Genomic DNA, 26,019 nt, shown 5'->3' on the forward strand with positions numbered 1-26,019 from the left:
GCAGAGGGAAGCAGCCCTCCTCGCCTGCGGATACTGTCAGGTGAGAAGAAGACGCTTGGAGCTGCTGCCAATCAGCAGACCAGGAAAGGCGACATCAAACACCAGCAGCCTCACAGCTGAAGGAGGGACAGCGTCTGGGATCCTGACGACATCACCGAACCTTCTAACCAATCCTGACTCCTGCTGCTGTAGCCACTGTTACTTAGGCCTCCTATTATTATTTGTGGCTAAGAGCACTCTGACACATCTCCCAAGGTCTACAGCAGACCTCCTCCTTTCTATACTACTAGAAAGGCTTTCAGAAGCGTGCCTGAGCTACGTAGTCACCTCGTTTCCAACCATTCCTACAGCATCCTTCCTGCACCAACAAAACGAAACTCATACACCCTGCAAAGTTCACTGGCACATCTTAGCCTCTGCACTGCTGTCCTTTCTGCCAAATGTAATCTTCAAAGATGTTCCGCCCACCAAACACTGTCCTTCTGCCTCCTTCCCTGGCAAACTTCTACTCGCTCTGCATGGCTTACCTGACATCCTACCCACTTTTCAAAAACTTCTTTCCTCACCATGGACTTAAAGTATTTGGCAGATATTAAATACCCATAAAAATATATATAAAGACAGTTACAAAGTCCTCGTGGGCTCTGGGACAGTAAGCAGAGAATAAAGTAAAGCAAATCTTAAAAATGGTGATGACAATAACGAGCTCCCGGAGGCCAGGAACTGTGCTTTTGACCTGTTTGCGTTCTGTAAAGTCACAGTGGCGATTAGTACCTAAAAGACACTTGAGAGTCATCTGTTAAGTGGATGAATTAACAGATAAGAATGTTTTCTTTGAAAATCCTGTTTAAAAAAAATACAGACACTAACCAGGAACAACTCTGTTGTGTTATGAGCACCTTGAAGACCAAAACTCTGTCTATTCCATCTTTGTATTTCCTACAACAGAAGTTCTTTGCTTGATCCAGGCCTACCACATTAAAGGTGCCCTCATACATTTCAGGTGGAACAGCACCCTAGGGGTCACATCTAGGCAGCATAGTCTTCTTTTTTTCATGTGAAGCACTTCTGTGCTTTTATTACAATTTGTTGAGTCCTGAGTTGTGCTATTTGAGTATTTATTATGACAATCCTTTAACTAATGGCAATAGAAAATCTTGTTCCAACAAAATATAGTTTCATGACAAGAATCCCCCAAAAAGAAGAAAACATCTGACTCTCATGAAGGCAACATATCTCATTCTGTTTACACTTCTGAGGAATGCAATCGGTAAGAAAGAGACCTTGTTGGTGTAATGATGTGAAAAGTAACCAGTGCTTCTCAACAAGACACTGCTTTCCTGACTTCTGCACTATCACTAGGTATCTTTAAAAAACAATCTCTTATTAGTATGCTACACACTGGCCCAGCTGTGCAGTTCTAATTGTTGGCCATTTGTTTACAGCACCAGGAAGGTATTCCTGAGCTCCCAGTGTTAAAGACAATCACTTTTTAGTGAGACTACTCATTATGCAATAACAAGCATTCATTTACCGGAAGTAATCCATTTGCTGTAAAAATTAAAGATCCAGTTCTGTAACAAGGCCAACTTGTTATAATGTTAGAGGAAATGTACAACAAAGTTAAAACCCTGTTTTTCTTATTTACACAAAGATGTAATATGGCATTTCAGGAGCCATGATTAAATAAATGAATTTGTTTTCAGACAATATTGTCTCACATTTTAAATTACCTACAATTAACTTCTTAAATAATTCTGAATACTAGACCATTAAGAAAAAATCAATGAAAAAAATAAAAACATACATGAAATTTACACACTGGCTTTTTTCACTGCTCTTCCATTATCAAAACTTCCTCAATCTTACTTCCTTATCTATGGTAGGCCCAACAAGAGTAACTTATTACCAGAACTCTGTCCTAGGTCGGTATTTTGAGGGGGAGTAGTTGGTATATTTCCATCTGTGTAGTCGACAATCAGCTGGTAAAGGCTGTGTATAAAAACATGGGATAAATACATATTACTACTTGAATACTAATATCAAAAACAATTACCAAGTATATTAAATTCTTAGATTATTTCAGACAATATCAGAGGTAATATCAAAACTTCAACTGTCCCAGATACTTCAAACTTGTACAATCTACACTTTTAAATTTAGGATGTATAATTAAAAAAGAAAAAAAAGGAAGGTGAAGTAGTCATGAACTGAGGGCAGTACAGCTCATTAAGTTAACTAGAGCGAGCCTGACATAAGGAAAGTGTCTCGAACTCACAAGTCCCAGCTCTATAACCAACAGCTATTTGTTCCTGGAAAAGGGGCTTCTCTTCAGCTCAAAGTCTTCCTTTATAAAACTGGGATCTTACTGTCTTGTTAGGCAATTAGTTATTAATACTCATAAGAGTATTACAAAGATTTAATGAGAGAATGTATTCCTCAGATGCTGAGAGAAATAGGGGAAGAATGGAATAATCTGTTCTTGAACTTTAATGCTGGAACTATTTGAGAATCCCAAATAAAACCCAATGTGTGTTTTTTTTATAGGTGTAACATTTAGATGTGGCAGTTTTCAGAAAATGTTACAAATTATGGTGATTAGCTGTTCTTCGTGGTTTATAATTCAGGACACCTCAGCTACTATATAACTTGTAGCTAAACTCATTTATAAATATATGACCTCATACAAGCATATGTATGAGAACTAAACAAGCTGTCACGCTGAAGTTTACGTGTCGATCGCCACGAAGACCGCGGAAACTGGATCAGCACAGGCATCCCGGGAGCAGAGGTCAGTCATGACCCGACTGCACGACCAGTTTCTTTTTCCTTTTCTTCTTTTAAAATTTTATTAAAGGTCTTTAGAGAGCAACATCCAGACCCAGACTCAGCTGCCAAGGAGATCCTGTTAAAACTAGTTTTAGTACCAACGCTGCAGCAACAGAATCAAGGGAAACAAGAGAACGATTAGCATGCCCTCTCCCTGCCCCAATGCCTTTGGGAGAGGATTGTCACTGTGGCCTTAGGGAATCCCTTAGGTTCTTGAAAAATGCAAGAGGAAGATTATAGAAGAAAGCCCCCAAAGGAAAATACAGGATTTCTGCTCTGCTAAACATTTCAAGACCCAAATGACTAGTTAGAAAAATCAGATATGTGACATTACTTGGACCGCATACATAGGGGTTACACTGAAATGAAATGGAGACCAGTAGGACCCTAAGGATAAAGGTCTTACAAACCCTGAGATAAAGAACCCCGTGCCCACTGCTCCATCTCACTAGTCTGGCCTTTTGCTGGTTTCCAGCTGGTGATGGGGAGGGTCTCACTGCCATCCCCAAAGTGCCTGCTCCCAACTAGGAACTCTCACCTGTCATGTAACAAGTAACAGTTAGGTCATTTTCAACCTCAATTTAGAGATAACTGCCATTTTAATGTAAACACTTACTGTTTAAAACCATTACGACAAGCATATCTTTCAGCAGACATTCCGTGTAAATCTCGAGAACTGGCATTAACATGCTTCTGAAGCAGCAGCTTGACTGTGTCCGGTGAGTCATGAAACACAGCAAGCATGAGCGCTGATCTAAAATAAGAGACAATTTCACCCTTAGGAACTTAGTTAGCATAACTCAAGCAGTTAATTTGGTCTAGTTTACCAAGTTAATATCTTGCCCACCCCTGGAGAACTGACCGTTTACATGCTCAAGTGCTCATCTTTGCAAATCCCCTCCAAGGCCAAAATGGAGGGACAAAAAAGAAGCCTCCTGTCCTACTTGGGTAGCACATAGTAGAAGCTGCTAACTTAAAGTCCTCTGATGGACAAGAAAGGATGCTGAGGTCACTTATCTGAAGTAGGTAAAGGTTTAAATAAAGGATTCCCCATTTCTTCTCTAGTCTGAAATATAATGCTTTAAAATCAGCTAGAGGTCAGGTAAGGAGAAGCTGTTTGCAGGCTGAAAACAGTAACATGAATAAAAATGGCAACAAAAATAGTCACGGCTGCAGTTAACCACGCTGAGAAGCATGTGCCCGGCACTAACCTGAACAGTCTACGCATGGTCTTTCTTAGGCACAACCACCCTTGAAGGATGTACGACGACCCTCCTTTACGTGACAGGAAACGTACTGGTTGGTGATAAATCATGTCCCCAAGGTAACACACCTGACCAGCAGGAGAGCTGGGAATTCAACCTCATCTGACTCTAAAGCCCAGCTCCTTCCTCTCTATCATCCACCAATGACCTGTCTTCTTTAAAGGGAGTGTTTATTCAATAATTCAAGCTATTTTTCTTCCTTCTACCATTATCAATTGAAAATAAAAACATCAAACTGTACTAGAAATGAAAAGGATAAAAACTGATGAGCCCACAGTATCTGGTCATAGTTACTCTCTTAGTGATACTCACTTAGTGATAACCTAATCACATCACTATCCTTCAAAGAAAGTAATTTAAAGCAGAATCATCCAAAAGGCAAAACAAACTCCTCTCTGTTTAATATGCATCTTTTAAGAAAAAAATATACACCAAGTAGAGGTTAAAAAAATTATAAAAGAATGAAGAAATTCAACACTGTCTCATAAGGTAAATTAAAATTAGAGTCCATACTAATAAAACTAAAATGAAATCCCTGAACTATGGTAAGATCACATGACCAAAAAAATCAGGTTGCTAATGACAGCAGTCACTACCATAAAGGAAGATGAGTCCTGCTGCATACCGTTCTTCGTGACACCAGGCAGAATAATTGCTTTTCTACCTGACTGATGATGTGTTGATTCCAAGTTAATCCTCTTCTTATTAAGTTAATCTTTCTGATTGGCTGTTACTACTCTAGAACAACATTAAGATTAAACAAAAAAAAAAAAAAAAGAGGGAGAGAGAACAAACTATTGTACCTTTGCATCTTGTCGACTGCATGTACATTTGCCCCGTTCTCAATCAAAAATTTGACCATCTCTTCTTTGTTCTCCCTGACGGCGACTAAAAATGGTGTGAAGTTATACTGTAAAATAGTAAAAACATTTGATAATGTACAAAATTACATATACATTTCAAAACTGAATTTAAAAACTTAAGCCTCTGAACTTAAAACATATACTATAAAAAAGTAAATAACAAGTAGCCCCTTCCTCCTCGCCCCTCTGTGCCCCTTCTCTTGAAAAGGTTCCTCCTTGGCCTCCTGGAAAGTTTCCCTGTGAAGTCACTCTCTGAAACCCCCTTCAGACATTTGCTGGTTCCAAGAACCTTCGCTTCTATCGCAGCGTGTGTCAGGCATTCTCTAGTTACCTTACTGCTCAACTACTACTCCTGACACTCTAAACACTGCTCCAGAGAGAGCCATTTAGCTACTGAGTCAACTACATTTTTAAGGAGCCACGCTGAGGAGAAAGATACCATACTGTCTGCAACATGCATAACCTATCCAGTTACAACTACGACTAATCTCATAAAGCTTGCAGACATTCCAATGGGAATATGACTACTTGCATGTAAAGAAAAGGTTTTTCTTAAACCAACTTATAAATTCTAATTTGAAAACTTCCATCCCACTCTTAAGGGATTATTATGAAATATGAAGTAGACTATAAATTAATATAGGCTGTCTTTAAAATATTGAAATACTTATCAAAATATACAACAGGAATTGTAAATTCAAATGCTTACAGAGGCAACATAGGTGGCCCTAGTAAGTGAAGGTCCCAGGTGAGGACAGCACACCGGAGAACACACGCCCCACCAAGAAGGGGCCACCTCTGCAGGGCAGACCGCACAGGAGCCTGGGCTCAAGGGGGACCAGATGTGATTCTTGAGGAGAAGTTCTGAAGTGCAGATTTCTGCACAAGTCTCCTAAATTTTAAATGTTGACTCAATGTGTGGAGACAAACTGAACATACCCAGGGCCATGTTTAGTCTATAGCCCACTTGTGTTTTTATGTTTTCTGTGTTTCCAAACAGTTGGGTGTAAATCAAGTATTTGTATGTAAAACCTTGCCTTCCTGTAGAATCATATGTCTTACACACGAAAACACTGGGCCCCAACATGAAATAAAAATTGTGATTAAGACTCATAATATCCACTTCAAGAATTATTCCAATGCCTGCTAAAACTACAGTCTACCTGTTTCTTATTCTCCCTGATTGTTAATCAAATGGATCATCAGTTCATAAGACGGCTGAAACTAAATTATTATAACAATTCCAATTTGTTACTAATGTCATGGGTCTTGATGTTTAAAACTGCCATCTTGCATGGTACACTTATATACAATGGAATACGACACAGCCATAAAAAAAAGAATGAAATAATGCCACTTGCAGCAACATGGAAGGACCTAGAGAGTCTCATACTGAGTGAGGTAAGTCAGAAAGTGAAAGACAAACCCCATAGGCTATCACTTAATATGTGGACTCTAAAATATGATACAAATGAACTTATTTACAAAGCAGAAACAGACTCACAGACATAGAAAACAAACTGGTGGTTACCAAAGGGGAAAGGGGGTGGGAGAAGAATAAATTAGCAGTTTTGGACTAGCAGATAGAAGCTACTATATATAAAATAGATGAACAACAAGGTCCTACTGTATATACTACAGGGAACTATACTCAATATCCTGTAATAAACCATAACGGAAAAGAATATGAATATATATATGTACATACATATAACTGAAAAAGAATATATATAGCTGAATAAGAATATATATATATATATAATAGAATCACTTTGCTGTACACCAGAAACTATCACAACACTGTAACTAGACTTTAATTTTAAAAAGCTGTCATCTTGATTATGCTAGGGCTCAGGGAATCTAACAGATAGATTGCAAGAGTCTGTCACACAGCTTTAACCAAAAGAAGGCTCATGATTTCCTATTACTGCAATCAGAAAAACCCTGTTGACCTAATGACCTGGATGGGAACAAATGGTGCAAAATTTTTAAAGGGTCTGACTCTACTTACTGAATCACTCACCACAACCAAGTTTATAGGATTGTCTGAGAGCCACTGAATGATCAGTGGTTAGAAGGGAAAAGGAGCTACTCTTCAAGGCAATAGATACTGCCAGTAATATTACCAATAAACTCCTCAATCACAGAGGAAGAGATGGGTAAGTCAGGCTAACACGGCTGGAAAGGAGAGCACTGAAAGAAGCAGCATCTATCAAACCCCCGCTCTTCCAGAGACGTCTTATTTTTGAGATCTGTGAATTTACATGTATTACATGTATCCATTCAATAGTCCTTAACCAAGGGTTGTAACAGAATCTCAGGGAAGTGTTTCTAAATACCTGTGTCCAGACCTGAGTAGACTTATTCAATCCAAATCTTCAGGGGAGAGCCAGAAGGAAAAGCAGGAGGACCAGATGCGCCATCACTTGCTCCCCACCTATGGCCACAGCCCCGCAGGGGAGCTGCACCCGGCTGAGCATGGAAGACCCCAAGGTGAAGGTGTACGTGGAGGGCCATGTGGCCACCAGCACAGGTGAATGCCCCTGCTGGCTGTCAAACATGACCTGACCTCACTTGCCCAGATTCTAGAACCTGGGATCCTGGGGTGCTCAGGGTCTGTGGTTTGCTGCCTCCCCTGCCCAGGTGCAGCCACCCAGCTCCCCTTGCTGGGTACTGGGTTCCTTCCTCCTCCCACCCATCCCCAGGCAGGCACCCAGCCCTTGCCATCACTTCACTCCCCGCAAGCCTTCATCTTCTCTAGGCTCTGAGCCTACCACCCACTCCCAGGCACTTCCTAATGGGAAGTTGCTCCTTCTGGGGTACAAGTGCGGCTGGGAGACAGAGCTCTGCCCTTTCAGTGGGCACTACCTCTAGCCCCTGGCCTTGGCTTTGGAGTTGTTTCCATGGTAACAGGGCCTGGTGAATTCAGTATACATTCTAGTATAAATAAAACACCTGTAGCTAGAAAAATCCCTGTATTTCAAATATCTTGTAAATAGTCAGTTGAGCTATACCTGGTTTATCGCCTCGATGTTTGCCTTATAGCAGAGCAGCTCTGCTGCAATTGATGTATCTTCAGCCAAGACGGCGTAATGCAGAGCAGTGTTCTGACAGTTGTCCGCAAGATTTGGGTCAGCACCCTGTTTCAGCAGGATAGTGACACACATTTCTTTCTGGCATTGTACAGCCTGTTGGTATCAAGCCAAGAAACAGACTGTAAGTGCTAGGCACTCCAAGTTAACATTCCTCAAGTCCCAGCAGCTCGTTATATTTAAAACAGATAAATTCATTTTTATTCTAAGTAAGTAAATCGAATCCATCTCACGTGGACACGGTTGGCTGCTACACACCTTGATGAGAGCTGTCTTGCTTTCCTCATCACGAGCATCCAGGTCACACTTCCGCTGGATAAGGAGAGCCACCACCGATGACTGGCCGCTGGCACAGGCTAAGTGTAGTGCAGTCCTGAGAACATGAGAGGACTTTTTAGGAAATTAGAGCGTACTAGTTCAAAGGTACAGTTACTCGTGTAATTGTAAACATTCAACAGCATGCTATTCCTACCCCTTTAAAACTAACATTTAGTCTTCTTATCTTAGTTCTTTCTATGGGGAAAGAACAGTATTTATTAGCTCTTATTACTCACCACATTAATGGAAGAACCACCTGTTTGAATAGAAAGGGCATGCCGTTGAGATTCAGCTCACCTTGGGTCTGACTTCTACTTTAACACTGTCCCTTATTAGCTCTCACTTAGCCTGACTGTGCCTCAATTTCCTCATCAACAAAATGGGCATGAAGTAGTAGTTATCTTACAGGAGGCCGCTGTGATGCTTAAATGAAAAGCTATGCAAAGTGTCTGGCAGTTGAACAGCTCAATAATTGTTAGATAATATTATAATTGTTACCGTTACTGTTTTACCAAGACAACAGTTCAATTAAGTAAAATGATAGTGTATCTACTTTGCTGCTGCAAGGATGAGAACACTGTACTTCAATGATTCTAACATGCTCATTGTCTCACACTTGAACATCTCTGACATGGGAAGGCAGTTTAAAATCCATGTCTTACAACCACAGTTGGCAGCTCCGCCTAGGCCCGCCCCACCCCGCACCACCTCTGTTACCTGTTCTTCCTGTCTCTGCTGTCTACATTTTTCTTATGTGACAGCAGCTCCTGCAGTGTATGCGTGTCACCTAAATATGCGGCTTTGTGGAACTCCTTTAGCTCACACCTATGGACATGATACCCAGGCACAGGCTTCTCACGATTCCTGCGCTCTCTCTGATGGATGCTGAAGTCCACCCAGTTCACGAACTCAACGAGTCTCTTCTTCATCTGGCTTATCGCCTTCCGACACCGCTCACTTCCCTCCTGGTCTCTTGCCACCTCCCAATCTCAGCGCTGGCGCTGCAGAAGAGCCACAGAGGTCTCGCTGCCACACCTTGGCTGTGAAGCTCAGCGGCTTGGAATGTTTGGTCCGGAACACTCGTAGCCTAGCAACAGCACTGACCCTCAACTGTCCCTCAACTGTCCCTCCAGAGCCAGTGTCCCTGTGAGTGTGCACAGAGGCCCAGAGGCCCAGTGTGCCCGGTGCGCACGTGGGAGCCTAAGGCATTTCAAATCTCTGCAATTGCTTGTGGGCCATTTTGGATTCCTTTGAAATGTTGGTGCTAGGTGGCTGAGTGTTTTGGGACATTTCCAGAAGTGAGGCTTGACCCTGAGAAAGCCATGTTTGTATGCAACTGCGGTTAGAGTGGGGTGGAACCACAGGATGCTGAAGGCCTAGTCCCCCAGAGAGCTCCCCAACAAAAACCTCTGTATCTCCTTATCCCCCAGTGTATTCCTTTCTCCATCCCTCTGAGCCCCAGCCAGTCTCCAGGGAATTTAGCAGATGCAAACAGCAAAAAGCTGTTTTCATGGTTTCAGAGATTGTGGCAATATGTATCATTAAGTACAAACTCGAGAAGCCAACACTCGCTCTCCAGATGAAGTGAAAATGTGTTTCCTCATGTCTGCTGACCCTGCTCTGTGGCTCAGCCTTATGTTTACACGCTTTCTTCACTGTATTTTTTTTCTTTTATTTCTACCAATTAAATCTTGAATCAATCCAAGATTTATGTGGGAGCATGGTATAACATTTGAGAACTTTTTAACCACATAACTATGAAAAGACCACGTCAGTTACTCAGTGAGGCCATGCTGCTGGCTGACCACTTGCAGGAGGGGGGGGAAGGCAGGGCAGGCCTCTTCTTCCTGCCTAACTCCATCCTTCCTCAGCTGGCTAATTATGGCTTCTGGCCCTGCCAGGATCAAAACTGCAGGGGGCGGTAAAGTTCCTAAGTGGCTGACACTCCTGGGACCTGGTCTTGAGTGGACTGGACCTGGCAAGTGTTTTGAAGCTGACTCTCTCAGGGGCATTTCTGTGTCCCCACCTGCAATTCCCCTGACCTAAGGGAATGTGGTGTTACAAACTTCCCCATTTAAACTATCTTTTCTATTAGCATACACTGTTATTACCCTCATCTTATAAAAAAAGATGCGTTCACCCTCCAACTGCGGCCCCAATTCTCTGCTCTCCAGCACACACGCCTCCTGCCCCTGCAAAGGAGCTGTTCCCATTCACTTCCTCTGATTCCCCTCATTTTCCATCCAAGCAAGTGTGTCCACTCGCTGCAACTGCTCACGACAGGGTCACCCACCACCCACCAGGTGCTGACTCCACGGGGAGCTCTCAGTCCTCTCCTCGCACGGCCCAGCAGCCACACTTCCCACCGCTGCTCTCCTGGACTTCCTGAAGCCCTTTCTTCATGGGGCTTCCTGGGTCTCGGGCTGCTCTGGTTTCCTCCCACGGCCCTGGCCGGTCTTCTCAGTCCCAGCCCCTGAATGCTGGCACACAGCACCCCTGAGGCTCAGTCTTCTGGCCTCTACTACTGTCTGCTGAAACCCACATCAGCCTTAGGGCTTTATGTATTATCTACAAGCTGGTAAGTTCCAAACTGCTATTTCCAATCCAGACCTCCCTCCTGTATTCCAGACTCAAATACCCATTGCCTCTCAACGTCATCTCTTGGAAGTCTAATAGGACCACTCCTGGGCTGGCCCTCACCTCTCCTGCTCCCTTCTGTGCCTGCACACTCCTGGGCCTGCCCTCTCATGTTCCTGCCCTACTCTTGGTATACATTTGCTCACTACTCTCAAAACCCTCAACACTTTCTCTTTAAATTATGGATCATTTTCCTAGTACTTTGACCACTTTCTTAATAGTGACCCTGTAACATCTAACAATTTAAAAGATTTTTCACACTTCTTAGCTTTTCCATGCTGTTTAATAACACTGCAGCACATCCCAGTCTTTTGAAAATTATATGTATTTTGCCCTCCTATTCTTCTGTACATTGTGCTGATACTCCAGCCGTGTAGGTAGATTCCCCTTCATTTACTGTTAAAGGAGTAGGTCCTTGTGTTGTCACTACAGCTCTGACAACTGAAATGAGTCAGCTTATGTACATGCTGTGCTGTGCATCATGCTTTAGTGAAGATATCTATTCATGGGCCATTTACGCTACTCCCAAGTCTTTCCAGGTGATCTGCATTCATCTGATCACTGAAATAGGTTCCTGCCTGCCTATTTCTTCCATGCGCCGGTACTCTGGCTCACCGGAAACGTGTTAAGCCAAATTGTGTATACGATTTTCTTTACGTTACCAAGCTTGGTGTTCTCACTTGGCCCTTGATTTATATTTCTTCAAGCTTTGGCTCACACCCAGATCCAGGCAAGCCAGTCTTCTTGCACAGACTTGGTTCCAAAGGCCAATCAAGTAAGGCATTTTTGATATTGACTGAACACCAGAAAAGTGCTATTTATCTATCCTAAGTGAAGGCCACAAAATATGTACACTTGCTTTACTATTTACGAATACGAGGCCCTTAAAGGAGTTCTGTAATATGTCTGATAAGGAGTCAGTTGCTAATCTCGTGGATTGCTGCACAGAATGAATTGTTTTGCTCGTTGCTTTTAAGATTTTCTCCTTGTCTTTTCAACTGTCTGTGCTGTCTAGTTGTGAATCTCTTATGTTTGTTCTCTGTAATGTTTGTTGAACTTAGGTGTGCAGATTAATGTTTTCTTTGAATTTAAAAAGTTTTCAGGCATTATGCCTTCTAAATTTTTTTGTATTTTTCTCTCTTCTGGTCTGCCAGTTTTGTGCGTGTTGCCACGCTTACTGGTGTACCACAGTTCTACGAGAAACTATCTTAATTTTTTACTGTCTGTCAGATTGGATAATCTCTTTTGCCCTGTTTTCAACTTTACTAATTGTTCCTTCTGCCACCTCTAATGTGTTGTTGAGCCCCAACAGTGAGTTTTTAATTTTAGTTACTGAATGTTTCAATTTTAAAATCTTCATTTGTTTTCTTAATGTAATTTTTATCTCTTGCTGTTATCATTGATTTCTTGAATCAGTGTCATCATACTTTCCTTTAAATCTTAAACATGGTTTTCTTTGAATATATTTATAATACCTTGTAATATACTAGTACTATAGTACTTGTATTCTGAGAACATATTTATAACAGAAGCTTTGATTTTCTTCTAAATCCAATAGCTGAGCTCCCTCAAGACAGCTTCTCAAAAACAAATGTTTACTAAAAGTGATTATTAAAAAAAGAGATGACTAACTGAGCATAAAGTCATCAATGTGAAGGATTGAGATACAGAAGTAGTGTGTTTGTGGAAAACTTTCTTTTTGATACCAGTTTAGTAATTTTCTCAGCACATTTTGTGTATTCAGTCTTGTGTGTGTGTGCGTACCATTAAAAGAAAGAATTAGTGGAAATAGAAAATCATCTCCTGTAATCTTCAATCTTCTTCACAAAACTGTTCCTATGACATCCTCTAATCTTTTGCTAATAATGCTATGTTCAAATATGATACTAATTTATATATATCCACAGTTTCAGATACCTTAGTTTGGATCAAGCAGATAAGAAAAAAAGATACGAACTGAAAATAAGATACAAACTGGAAAAGTATAAAATGTATAATGTGTAGATATATGAAATCTTTATCTATTACAAATAACTAAGTATAAGCATGTTTTTCTTTTTAATTTACTTTATGTGACACCATCTGCATAATTCAGGAAGTCAACACTTTTCCACAGCGCTTTATTATATGTTGATGAGAAGCTTTGCATTGTGTCCTCTAGCCCAATGTATACCTTCAAGCACAAAACTTACAAAGTCTATTCTTAGAATCATCTCTCCCCACCAAGGCCAAAGCTTTCATTTGTACCTCAGTTCATCTATTCTTTAGGATAAGTACTCTTCTATGAATTTATTCATCAATTAACTTCTGATGGGTTAGCCCTATAATTTTTTCCCACTGAATCCAAGCAATAAACACATTCAAATTAAAACATCCTACCACTTAAGTCTTACTATATTTTAATATTTAACAATGTTTCTTTAACCTCAATTTATAGGTTAATACTATTACGGTGTATTACCTGAATTTAAAACTGTGAACATTTTTGATGTAGACTTTACCGATATCTGTAAACTGAGCTACAAGTGTAGGGAGGATGGGATAAGTTTATGAGCACTGTAGAACTCAATGGCTATAATGAGTATTTACTATGTTTGTATGTTATATTTAATTTGAAAAACAACCTTAATTCTATTAACATTCTGCAATTCTTTCCAAGATTTATTTTCATCAACGTGTATGTGTGTGTGTATGTATACATATATGTGTATGTGTCTGTGTGCTTATGCTTATAGACAGATTTATACTCATGTAACTAAGAATAAGCAGGCTTATATATAGGCCTGTACTTCTGAATTTCATGACTTGTGTCGTTAACATTTCACTGACCACTAACTATTAACCAAAATTTGATTCTTAGTATGTGTTTCATATACGCAACACTTAAGTCAAACATTTCTGTATTATTGACTATTAGTTTTTTTCCTCCAGAATCTTCATTCTCATAAATAACACTCCGAAGAACATCTCTGAAAACAAACCTGAGCTTGCATGTCTTGATTATTTCTAGCATTACTTCTAGGGAAAAGCCTTGACTGGGTGGTTAAAATGAATTGTTTGTGAGCTAAATAAAGGTTTAAGCTAGAATTATTAAAACTAAATTCTAATACATAATTCAAATTTGGTCAGGTAATATTTTATACTACCAGAAAAATATTATGTAAGAATTTTTATCCTCTCCTGATTTTCCAAGATGTTTGGTTTTTACATAGTAAAGTATAAGTAACTAAAACAATATATTTTTCAGATAAAAATAAAAACAGTACAACTCTACACTTGTATTAACTCTCGCTTTCTCAAATTAATTCTGTATTCTCAATAAAAGTATGATCATAAGAGATTACAAGTAAAAAATTAAATCTCAGATTATTAATATTGCTTTTCAAAAAGGCATTTAAAAGTGTCTGGTGTTTGCATTTATATTAGGAAACATCCTTTTTAAACGTCAGTGAGCATACTCTCCAAATGCATTTACTTAAGCATTCTTATTAATAGTCCTGGTATTATTTTAATAAGAAATATCTAATCAAAATATTTTATATTTAATCCAAATATTGTAGGTAAATCAGAATAAATTAATCATTTACATGCAATCAGAACATTAGAATTTTTAAAGCTACGTAACTGTTGATTTATTGAGATACGTCAGCCACCAAAAGTAGCAAGTAATGAGAACAAACAATTTATGCTGGGTAAATTCTAATCATATTTCTTTAAAAAATTGTGTAGGAAAATGAACATGTACAACTATGATGAACTAATCCCTTCAACTAGAACAGTCCTGGATGTACTTAAAATATTGAGACTTCATTTAAAATAATATTTATAGTCTTTCTTCCAAAAAATACATTTTAACTATTTTGGTCTCATTGCCAAGGGGATCGAAAAGGAACTCATAAAATGAGATTATTGTAATTATTTTATTTTCCTATTAAAATGGCAAGACACAGATTGAGTTTAACAGATACCATGAGAGAGTATATTCTTTTTGACTATAAAAAATATTTTCGAGGTCTTCTTTCTTGGTAGTAGGATGTCACTTTGCAGGAGAAATATTTAACTACAGATGTATATAGACACAGATACAAATACAGATATACATATGTATATTCTATTTGCAGAGAATTATTTATCATTAAAAGGTATTCATAATAATATCTCTACCATTTATGAAATGAAAAAGTGATTTAAAAACAGCAAAGTCGACTGAAGGGAAATTATCTTGCAATTTATGACAGCATCTAATTTAAATCCCTACTTTCTGACTTAAATCAACATTGTGACTTTTAATTAAATTGACACTAAATAATAAATTCTTCAGCATAGTGAGATAAGTGGATTCAAACTTTATTTCCTAGAAAGTATACATTATTCACGAATATATCTGTGAAAAAAAGTGTAATGCGATTATTTGGAAACAAAACCAAAATGAGTATGACTCATCAAAACATGTCAATTTTTAAAATCGTAATTACCACATGAAATGGTTAAGGGTAGAATTTAAATACATGGATTCTATTTTTCTCACTTTTAAAACATTCTCTGATTTAGAAGGTGGGGTAAAAGGACAAAGAATTTTGTGAAAAAAAATTACAGTGCATACACGTATTGAAAGGTAGTATGTATAATGAAGCTGCGATATATCTTTTTCTTCAACGGGAACACGAGAGGAAAGGAGAAAGGAGACGGGGATCGGGTACAGTACGACGCGGCAGCAGCGGCGGCGGCGGCGGCAGAGCGAGCTCCGGAGGCAAGGGGCGAGGAGGGTGGGGGCGTACCGAGAGGTGACCGGGACTTCGGGCTAAAACTCGGTGGTTCCCGTCGCCCGTTCCCGCGGCCGAGCCATGAGAGCCACGGTGAGCTCGGGCTTCTCCGGAGCCGCCGCCCCTACCGTCTCTCCAGGCCCCGGCCCCTCCCGCGGCTTCCCGGGGAGGCCGCCCGGCCCCACCCCCTCCCCGCGGCCCTGCGGCAGCCGCCCGCCCCGCCGCCCGCTCCCCACGGCTTCCCGGAGCGGCCACCCGTCCCCGCCCCCTCCCCACGGGAGCCGCCCGGCCTCGCTCCCTCCCCGCTGTCCTGCGGGAGCCGCCCGGGCTCGCCCCCTCCCCGCGGTCCTGCTGCAGCCGCCCGTCCCCGCGGCTCTGCGGGAGTCGCCCGGCCCCGCCCCCTCCCAACGGTCCTGCGGCAGCGCCCGTCCCCGCCCCCTCCCCGCGGTCCTGCGGGAGCCGCCCGGCCTCGCCCCCTCCCCGCGGTCCTGCTGCAGCCGCCAGTCCCCGCAGCTCTGCGGGAGCCGCCCGGCCCCGCCCCCTCACGCGGTCCTGCGGCAGCGCCCCTCCCCGCCCCCTCCCCGCGGCTCTGCGGGAGCCGCCCGGCCCCGCCCCCTCCCGCGGCTCCCCGGAGCGACCGCCTAGGCGAGCCGGTGGAAGGCATCCTCCCGGTGGGCAACCATCTGAGTGACCTCTCAGCCTGCTGACCCCAGGGTGGGCAGGGCAAGTATCTCTTCCAAAGGCTCATCCTCGAGCAGGACTGGAGCCTCCGGAGCTCCGGGGCGCTTGAGGGGCGCCTCTGCGTTTCCCGGGTGTCAGGGCTTCTGCTTGAGCCTTTCTGCTTGCAGCCACCAGGCAGCTTTTAACCACCCTGGAGCCCCGCCCGAGCCGCGGCCCAAATGGAAACAATTAAGCTTCTGCAGCAAAGTTAAAGAAAGCAAAATAAACAAAAAGGCTTTAGAAAGGGCCCCTTTATCTTTCAAAAAAACGTTTTATTCTCCCCTAGAATTCCCGCATCCCCCCATTCCCTTCCCCTATTAAGGTTGTATATAAGCTCTCAAATCTCACCCCTTTTGGGGAGGTACTTTTCTTTTTTTCCTGTGAAACTCCTTGTGTATGCAATATTAAAAATAATAAAGTTGTGAATCTATTCTCCTGTTAATTTGCTTTGTGGCTTATTTCATAGAGTCGGCTTTTGAACTGAAGTGTAGCAGAGTGTGCCACTCCCAGATGTATGATTTGGGCATAAGAACTCTGAGCTGAGGATAAAAGAAAAGCTCCCACCTTCCCTTATTTGCTTAAAAGTAGGACATACATTTTCACAGCCATTCCTTCTCCCATTTCTACCAAAAAGGACAAAAGTTAATCACACCATTAGACACCCCATTTTCCCATAAGGGGAAAAAGATTTTTCCTCCATCCTCCTGGGCTCTACAGGGGAGGACAAATAATTTTCTTTCTATCCTTCTGAGTTTTGGAACCAGAGGAATCTGCATAAGAAACTTTACTAAACAACCTTTATTTCAACCCCTGGAGGCCTGAACCTTCTTTCTGCTGTCCTGTCATTTCTCCACAAATTTATTCTTTGTTGAAGACGCTATATAAGCTGCAATTCTAAATTGTCTCTTTGAATTACTCATTTTTCCTTGGGTATCTCCCATATATACATGAGGTGTACATGTTAATAAACTTCTGCTTGTTTTTCTCTTGGAAACCTGTCTTTATTACAGTGGTCTCAGCCAAAAACTGACTTGTGACATTTGGCAGGCATGCCTTGTTATAGTATTCTATAGTATTCCTATCTGGGTTTCTTGAAATCCTGCTGTTGTCTGCTTTCAAAACATAAAAAGACAGCTAAAATAATGCTTCCTAAGCAAAATCTTTCAAAGACTTATGTGTGATAGTTTTATGAATACTCAGGCAAGAGACATCTCTTGTGAAATGAAATTAGGAAAACAATTCCATACAATAGTATCAAAAGGAATAGTACTTAGGAATAAATTTAACAAAGTGAGTGCAAAACGTATACCCTAAAATTAGATTCTGATAAATTTTAGAAAGAAATTAAAGATCTAAATAAGTGGAAAGCATGTTGAGAAAATTCAACATTGTTAAGATGGCAATATTTACTTTAAACTCTGTCAAAATCTGAAAGGCCTTTTTTGAAGAAATGAATAACTGACCCCCAAATTTGTCTGGAATTTAAAAGGACACAGAAGAACCAAAGCAGATTTGGAAGAAGAACAAAGTAAGAAAATTCATATTCCTCATTTTCTGAATTTCCTACAAAGCAACAGTAATCAAGACAGTGTGGGGCTGGCATAAAGATAGATACGTAGATCACTGAAATAGAAATAAACCCATGCATCTAAGGTTAACTGATTTTGAGAAGATTACAAGACAATTCAGTCAGAGGAGGGTCTATTCAAAAATGGCACTGGGACAGGTGGGTGGCCACATGCAAAACGATGAGGTTAGATCCTTAGCTAACATCGTATGCAAAGTTAATATGAAATAGATCCAAAATCTAAATGTAAGTGTTAAAAGTATAGAACTATTAGAAGAAAACATAGGGATGTACCTTCACGACATTGGATTTGACAGTTGATTCTTAGATATGACACCAAACACACAAGCAACAAGAGCAAATAATAAGTAAATTAAACTCCATCAAAATTCAGACTTTTTTGTGTGCCACAGAATGTAGTTAATAAAGCGAAAAGAGAAATCCCAGAATGGGATAAAATATTAGCAGATCGAGTATGTCATAACGGACTTTTATCTAGAATGTGTAATGAAATCTTATAACTCAAAAAAGACAAATAACCCAATTAAAATGATATTCCATTTATTCAAAGAAGATATACAACTGACCAATAAGTACAAGAAAAGGTACTTGGCATACTTATATAACAGGAAACACAAATTAAAACCATAATAAGATACTATTTCACACCTATTATGATAATTATAATCCAAAAGTCAGGTCACAAGTGTTGACAAGCATATGGAGAAATTGGAACCCTCTTATACTGCTGCTGAGGATGTAGAATGCTGCAGCCACTTTGGAAAACTCTTTGGCAGTTTTTAAAGTTGTTGAACATAGAGTTACCATATGACCCAGCAATTCCACTAGACACATATGCAAGAGAGATGAAAACATATGTCCACACAAAAATTTGTACATGAATGTTTATAGCAGCATAATAGCCAAAATTTGGAAACACCCCAAATGTCCATCAACTGATAAATGGATTTTAAAATGAGGTATATTCATATAATGGAATACTATACAGCAATAAACAGGAGTGAAATATGAAGTTTGACACGTTACAACACAGATGAACCTCGAAATCACTCTGCTAAGTGAAAGATAGTCACAGTACATCACATATAATGGGATTCTATTGTACATGAAATGTCCAAAATAGGCAAATTGATAGAGACAAAAAGTAGATTAGCCATTGTTTAGTGCTGGGCTGGATGGAGTGATAAGGAATGATAGTAAATAGGTACACTTTTTGAGGTAATGAAAATCTTCTAAAATTGTATTGATCATTGTACATATCTGTAAATATACTTAAAATTGTTGAATTATACATTTTAAATGGATTAATTATGTTATATGAATTATATCTCAATAAAACTTTTAAAAATGAGCCTATTCAAGTGTGAATTTTTAAATTAAGGCATAGTGTACCTCTAAAACAAAATCAGACGTGTTTGATAGTATTCAGAGTTTAAAATATTACAAAATCCGTAAGAAAAGAGTTATAGCTAAGAGTAAGGCCCATGAAGTCTGCCTAGATTTCTATTCTAGTTTGACCCATTATTACTATATGATTCAGGCAAGTTATTTAATCTGAAAGTTATTTAATCTGAGAAATGGGTGTAATAAAAGTACCCATGTCATAGGTTTATTAAAGAGATTAAGTGAGATCTGAAGTAAGTTCATGTTAGATTTCATACTTTCGTAATTCTTATTGTTATTCGCTGACAACCCAGTGTTACCAACCTACTACAAGTTCATTTCTCATATGCACTGCTCCTGAAACAGATGTGGTACAAACAGGTCCCAGATTCAAAGAACTGCTGAATTTCGTGGTGCACAACACAAGCACATGAGAGGAGGTGAGGAAAGACAACAAGAGCTGGAATAAATAAGAAAGGTTGTCTAATGCATGTGAGAAGACCCAAGCTGGAGGAGGAGAAAGTGAATCTCAGGACAGAATGGCAAACTGAGAGGTAGGGATGGACAGGAAGATATCACTAGTGGAATAGTGAAGAGATTGGGCAGGACGAAGATGCTGGAAAGAACATCTTTGAACAGGTAGGACTGAGCTCTGCTACACATGATAGGCTAAGATGTTTAGATACGTGGGGTATTAGTGGAATTTTTATCTTAACTTTGTAAATTGTGGTTTTCTTAGAGAAATAGGATTAGTTGCATATTGCCACCATTGGGTAACAGTTCTTATATTTGAGAGTTGTGTCAAATAACCACTTAGCCAAGTAGTGGTAATGTTTAGCTCTGTCTCCAGTGGGCTTTTAACCAAGAAGCAAAATCCCTATCTTAGAAAGAAGGGTCAAAGGAAAACTGCACCAGATGAACGGCTAAGGAAGACCTGACTCAGGACTTTTGCAATAGAGATTGAAGCTATTGCAGCAGAAGAGAGAAATTGAATTCCGCTCTTCCAGAACAAACGGTGAGAGGGTTTTTAAGTGCTGTGGTGAACTAGCGGGAAAGCGCTGAGGGCTGATGGTGGGGAGCTGGCCTGGGTGATCAGGCTGCTGCGGTTACTAAGTCCCTCTTGCTGCTGTTAGGCCCCAGCTCTCCCAGAGACCAGGGGCTCCCTTCCTTGATGGTTACACGTCAGAGGGCCAGCTCCCAGGGCCCCGAGAAAGACACTCCAGGATTACAGAAGATCTGCATCTCAAAGGAGCAGAGAAACAATGTGCAATTCCAAGTTTCCTAAAGTCTATACTCTGAGAAATAAGAGGTCAAGGGCCTGGAGTCAGGAGAAATCTTTCTAAAGGTTAGTCCAGCTGAGGGGAACATTAAGGCTCATCTTGGTCAAAGGATGCATATTTTAGAAATTCTGTCATGTGGAAACAGCCCTTGAATGCTGGTAACGCTTTGGAAATATATATGCATTTACGCAATGAATTATTTTTAAACCAAAAATGTTCTGGGTACAATTATATGCATTATAAACCAAAGGGAGATCTTTCCTTCATTTTGTTTTCCTTTGGATCTCAAGGCCTTATTACTATTTTTTCCCTGTCAGAAAAGAACTATGCCTTGAGGCTTTCCTTCTTCAGGCAATATTTTAATGCAGAATTGCGCTTTATGAGCTATGACAAGTCCCATTTAATTTCCACCTTCACTTCAGAAACTAAGTGGACTTTGAGGCTGCCTTTGTGCTGGTAATTAGGGCAAGTGAATGTGAATCTCAGTGTGTTTAAGTGGTAGCACATGAATTACTTTCTCTCTCAAATTCACCTTTATTCAAATGCAATATCCCACAACAGAGCATACTGAAAATTCAGAGCCTTCTGGATGACCCACACAATCATAGCATTAGTAGCTAAACTTTGCATTTCTATGGTGCTCCATAATTTTTAATCACTTCCTCGTACATAATCTTATTTTGTCTTCCCAGTAACCACTGCGGTGGGGTTTACTACAGGCTTTTATAGTTGTCGTCCTGGAAATGGCAAGACTTGACTTTGAGGCTTTGGGCTCCTAGCTTAATATCTAGTTAGAAACTGAATACTTTTTTCAGATCTTGCTAATTAACTAGCATGAATTTCAAAATCATTATGCTCTTCTCTTTTTAAGTGATTAAATTAAGATATGGCATAGTATTTAATAAATTTCTATTTGTGATACAACTTTAAGAAGGCTTCAGAATAACTGAAGCCCATTAAATCAGTTGGGGCCTTCGACTATAGGCAAAAAAAATAAAGATTACAATAAAACAAGATTAACAAAAGTACTCTTACCCTTCTTCTGAGACTGAAACTCAAGAATAGCCTACGGCATTGACAATGAGAAGAAATGTTTGAGAAAAAGCTGCATATGCTTAGCATATATTTGAGAAACTTTCTACATGTCTGGTCTAATGTAATACATACCACTATGTCAATCTCTATCCAAAAGAAACTATTTAACATACTATGAATGTAGGCAGAAACAAATAATTTTTAGTACTTCAATCTGAAATAGACACCAAGAAAAATGTCCAAAAATTACATCTTTAGCTTGATCACTTATGTTTCAAGTATTTTTTCTGTCATCAGGCAACCTGCCCAGCCCCCTTCTCTCCACTACACGAATCCTTGTCAAAACTGCACACCTGCGGTGCGGCGCTGACAGCAGTGGGGGAGACCGTTCAAGATTGTGACGGTGATAGAATGTTCCCAGCTGCAGGTTTTGGTGCAAAACTGCCTCCAGATGGAAGGATAGCTCATGAGTTTGCTTTGGTAAGAACACGTGGCAACGGCTGATACTTTGAAAAAAATATGTTGGATCTTTTCATTAGTTTGCTGCTTATGTTGTGATCACCCATGTAGCAAGATTTTGTGACTATACATTCGGCTCAGTTTTGGTAAATGACTGGTTTAGGAGTGTGTGATTCATGGAAAAGAAGGACAGTTACATAGATTAGTAGTAAATCTACTTGAAGTGCCTCTGATTTATAAATACGGGTTCGATTCTGGTTATCTATTTCTGTGTATCAAACCTCCCTAAAACTTAAGAGGCATAAAACAATACCTTCCGTTGCAGTCATCATTTGTGGGTCAGGAATTGGGCAGAATACAATGGGGGTGGTGCGTTTCTTTAAGAGGTACGGGGCCTCACCTTGGATGGCTTGACTGGCTGGAGATAGCTGGAACTCCTCTACTGGAGCCATATGTCTAGATTTCACTCTGGCTGTTGGTTAGATTCTTCAGTTCTCTCTCTGTCACATCACCTGAGCTCATACGTCTATTAAGGTGGTTCATTTGCTGTGTCTGACACCTAAGGATGGCTGACATAGCTGGGCTGCCTACACACCTTCCCTTTTTCTACATACAGCCTGTCCATGTGGTCACCACGGGTTTCATCATGGTGCAGTGGTCCCAAGGTAGTCAGATTTCTTACACAGCAGCCAACTTCTCCCAAAGCGAGTATTCTAAAAGGCTGGGGCAGAAACTGCAGGGTCCTTTATGCCATAGCCTTGGAAGTCCCAGAAAGTGATTTCTCCTACATTTCTCTTGGTCAAACAAGTCACTAAATTTAGCCCAGTTTCAAGGTAGGGGAAGTAACCTTCACTTCTCAGTGGGAGGGGCAGCAAAGAATGTGTAGCTGCCCTAAATTTACCATCTTCCAAAATGTCATTTCTTTTCAAATACAAAGCGTTAGTTATGGCTGGAATTAATTTTTTTCAAATGGGATGCAATAATTATGGCTATAGTTAATTATGGTTTCAGTATAACAGAAGAGATATGACTGGAATAAATATTTCTTAATTTAATGTTCAATTTACATAGACCTACTCCATACTGTATGATTACAAATAAGCAATGTACTGATTTTTACCTTCAGCATAAACCTCATATAGATAGTGCTGATAGGCCCAATCAACCTTACCCTCACTTGCATTTTCTGATGAAATAATGGGAAAAAATCAGTGTAGGAAAAATTTGGGGGGAAAATTTTAGCTTTTTGTAATAGAAATGTCTCCCTACGCTGCCCTATGTATTATAAAAGTAAACTTCCATGCCCGATACTTTTGTAGGTCTATTTTGTTTTTATTTTTCTTTACAAAAATAATGTATGACATTTTTTAGAAGCTCTGCAAGAAAAATAGGCAAAAATAAACAATAATATAATCATTTGTGAGAAATTACTGAGCATAAGTCTGGTACTTTATACTCATTTCTTATATAATCCTCATAACGTTCTTAAGTGCTAGGTGTACCATGACTGTCACAGCACACTATTCTACCAAGAGCCACTCATATCAAATACAGTGAAAAGAGTACCCCCAGGAGCTGTGTAACTTTGCTCAGCCACAGAATTTAACCAGGTTTCCAGGGGACAGGACTTGGACCCGGATCAGTCTTATTTTTGAATCCATGCTCCTAAACACTACTAAACCACATTTTTTACAAGTACCTGTAATCCTACTTCTCACAAATGTGCTTTCTTAATACAATTATATATATCACACACACACACACACTCTTCCAGAAGCTTTTATATGATTAAACTTCATCTCCCCTAAATATATTTTAAAAGCTGTATTTTCACTTTTTTTCTATATTTATTATGTTTTCTGTTCCATCACCCACACAATTTCAGGAAAGTTTGCTGGAGGGTTTCTTTCTTCTATGCAATCATTCACATGTTACAACCCCAATGTCATACAAAATGAATATCTGTTGGGATTTTGTTATGATTTTTTAAATTCCCAGAGCTCTACCTATAAATAGTACATGGTATTGAGATCAGAATATAATTGCTTATTATTCCAAGTACATGTTCCAGGAAAAAATTTAATGTGAAAGTCTGTATACACTTAACATTTTCCCATGAAAACATAAGTAACCTAGACACCACTTTTAATGTCCCTAAAGTTTGTCTTAACCCAGTTGCAAATCCTATGAAATCCTGCCTTATTTTTAGATAAGCAAAAAGTATAAGGCTCATATCTTTCTGAATATGTAGCCAAAACTTGAAAAAAATACTGTACTTGGCTCAGGTTTTCAGTGTTGAAAGGCAATATGAAACCTCAATTCTCTATTTGCAGGTTCTGGTACTTGGTCATCTCCCTATTGGACGTCATCAGTGCTCTGCTTTTCATAACCTGGGACATAGACAAGACGCTGAAACACCCCTGGCACCCAGCGCTGACCCCAGTGGACTCTCCCGTGGGTCTCCACCTCCAGCAGACAGTGGTACATTGATGGCATTCTCTGAGTGTGACCCTTTAGCTCAGGATTTTTCACTATTTTTTTATCCACAACCTGTACTAAATTATGGATTTTATATCTTCAGTCTGGACCCACACAACTAACATAAATATGAAATAATGCGCTCCCAGGCCATCTCCCTCTGCCGACACCACGCTCACTCTCAAGCCCGGGAAGTGGCAACCTGTGTGTAAGAAGACGCGTCTGGCTCAGCTCCGCGGAGCGTGAATACCTACCGGGTCTTCTCCTCCTGCTGAGCTGCCGCCGCCGCCGCTCCGGGTCCTTCTCCTCCTCCTCCTGCCGCCGCCGCTGCTCAGGGTCCCCCTCCTCCTCCTCTCTCCCCCGCCTCTGGTGCCTCTGCTGTCCCTGCTGCCTCTGGTGCCCCTGCTGCCACTGGTGCCACATCTGGGTATTTTCAGGGAAAAACCCCAAGACAGTATTTTCAAGTGTCATACCATCCACATAAAAATTGAACTTCCAGAATTTACAAGTTAATAATTCTGAGCGAATAAATTTTACATTCTTTTAAAAAATCCAGTCTACAGCAGTTAAAAATTCATACAGTTACAACATAATATTTTCTGTTTACAATCTACCTATTTTCATAGCTTTTCCTACTACACATGATAAAGTTCTCATCATGGCTACCAAGGTTTGCAAACACACTATACTTAAAATATATTTAGCAGCATATAAAATTGGATTAAAAGGAAAAGAGGTACTGCTGTTAAATAAAAGTGAAAATAAAAGGTGATAATAGAAACAACTCCATAGAAAAATAGATCATAATGTATTTCTGTTAGGACATCAAAAGCTTTCCCATCAGAGCGTATGCACAGCACTAATGAAACAATTCAACAGCATTTTAGTCCTGAGCAGAGTACAGCTCAGCTGCAAAACTTTGGTTAATACAAGTAAACATGAACATTTAACGCAAACTGTTTGACATTCTTTGTTAGTAGATTAAGGTCAATTCCATTTCTGTACACCAAAAACAGACACATCTTGACTGACTATATACATCACTAAAAAGGCAAATAACTAAAAAAGCCAAAGAGAAAACAGAGAGGAAAATAAAACAGTGGTGGTGCACTGAGACCTGAGGTATGAGACGGTGTGGGGATGGGAAGGGGGCAGAGCGTCTCAGGACTGTAGGGCCGTCTTGAGAGAGCAGAGCAGGAGGGAAGCTGAAGTTTCTGGCAGGTGTTCCGGATGACTTCATTAGGGCAATAAATGCTCACAGGGCCGGGTTCTCTGTGGGCTGAGACGTGCGTAACTCTCACCTCCTTCG

At 40.3% G+C, this 26,019-nt stretch overlaps 1 protein-coding gene and 1 long non-coding RNA gene across 2 annotated transcripts in view; both read right to left on the bottom strand.

The window, feature by feature from the left end:
- The window catches only part of LOC135318436 (ankyrin repeat domain-containing protein 26-like), a 37,080-nt gene extending 34,983 nt beyond the window's left edge, over positions 1–2,097 (bottom strand). Inside the window, exon 1 of the mRNA XM_064485392.1 lies at positions 1,910–2,097. Within this exon, the coding sequence (XP_064341462.1) occupies positions 1,910–2,021 (112 nt within the window). The 5' untranslated portion in view covers positions 2,022–2,097. The remainder of the gene's footprint in view (positions 1–1,909) is intronic.
- A 1,081-nt stretch (positions 2,098–3,178) lies between these two features.
- On the bottom strand, positions 3,179–8,102 carry LOC135321199 (uncharacterized). The gene is made up of 3 exons (XR_010380765.1): positions 7,972–8,102; positions 4,898–5,004; positions 3,179–3,583 (listed from the first exon to the last, which is right to left on the bottom strand). It is a non-coding gene; the product is annotated as an uncharacterized LOC135321199 (long non-coding RNA).
- Between the last annotated feature and the right edge of the window lie 17,917 nt (positions 8,103–26,019).

Source organism: Camelus dromedarius, chromosome 4, assembly GCF_036321535.1.
Source record: "Camelus dromedarius isolate mCamDro1 chromosome 4, mCamDro1.pat, whole genome shotgun sequence".
In the NCBI taxonomy this organism is placed as follows: Eukaryota; Metazoa; Chordata; class Mammalia; order Artiodactyla; family Camelidae; genus Camelus; species Camelus dromedarius.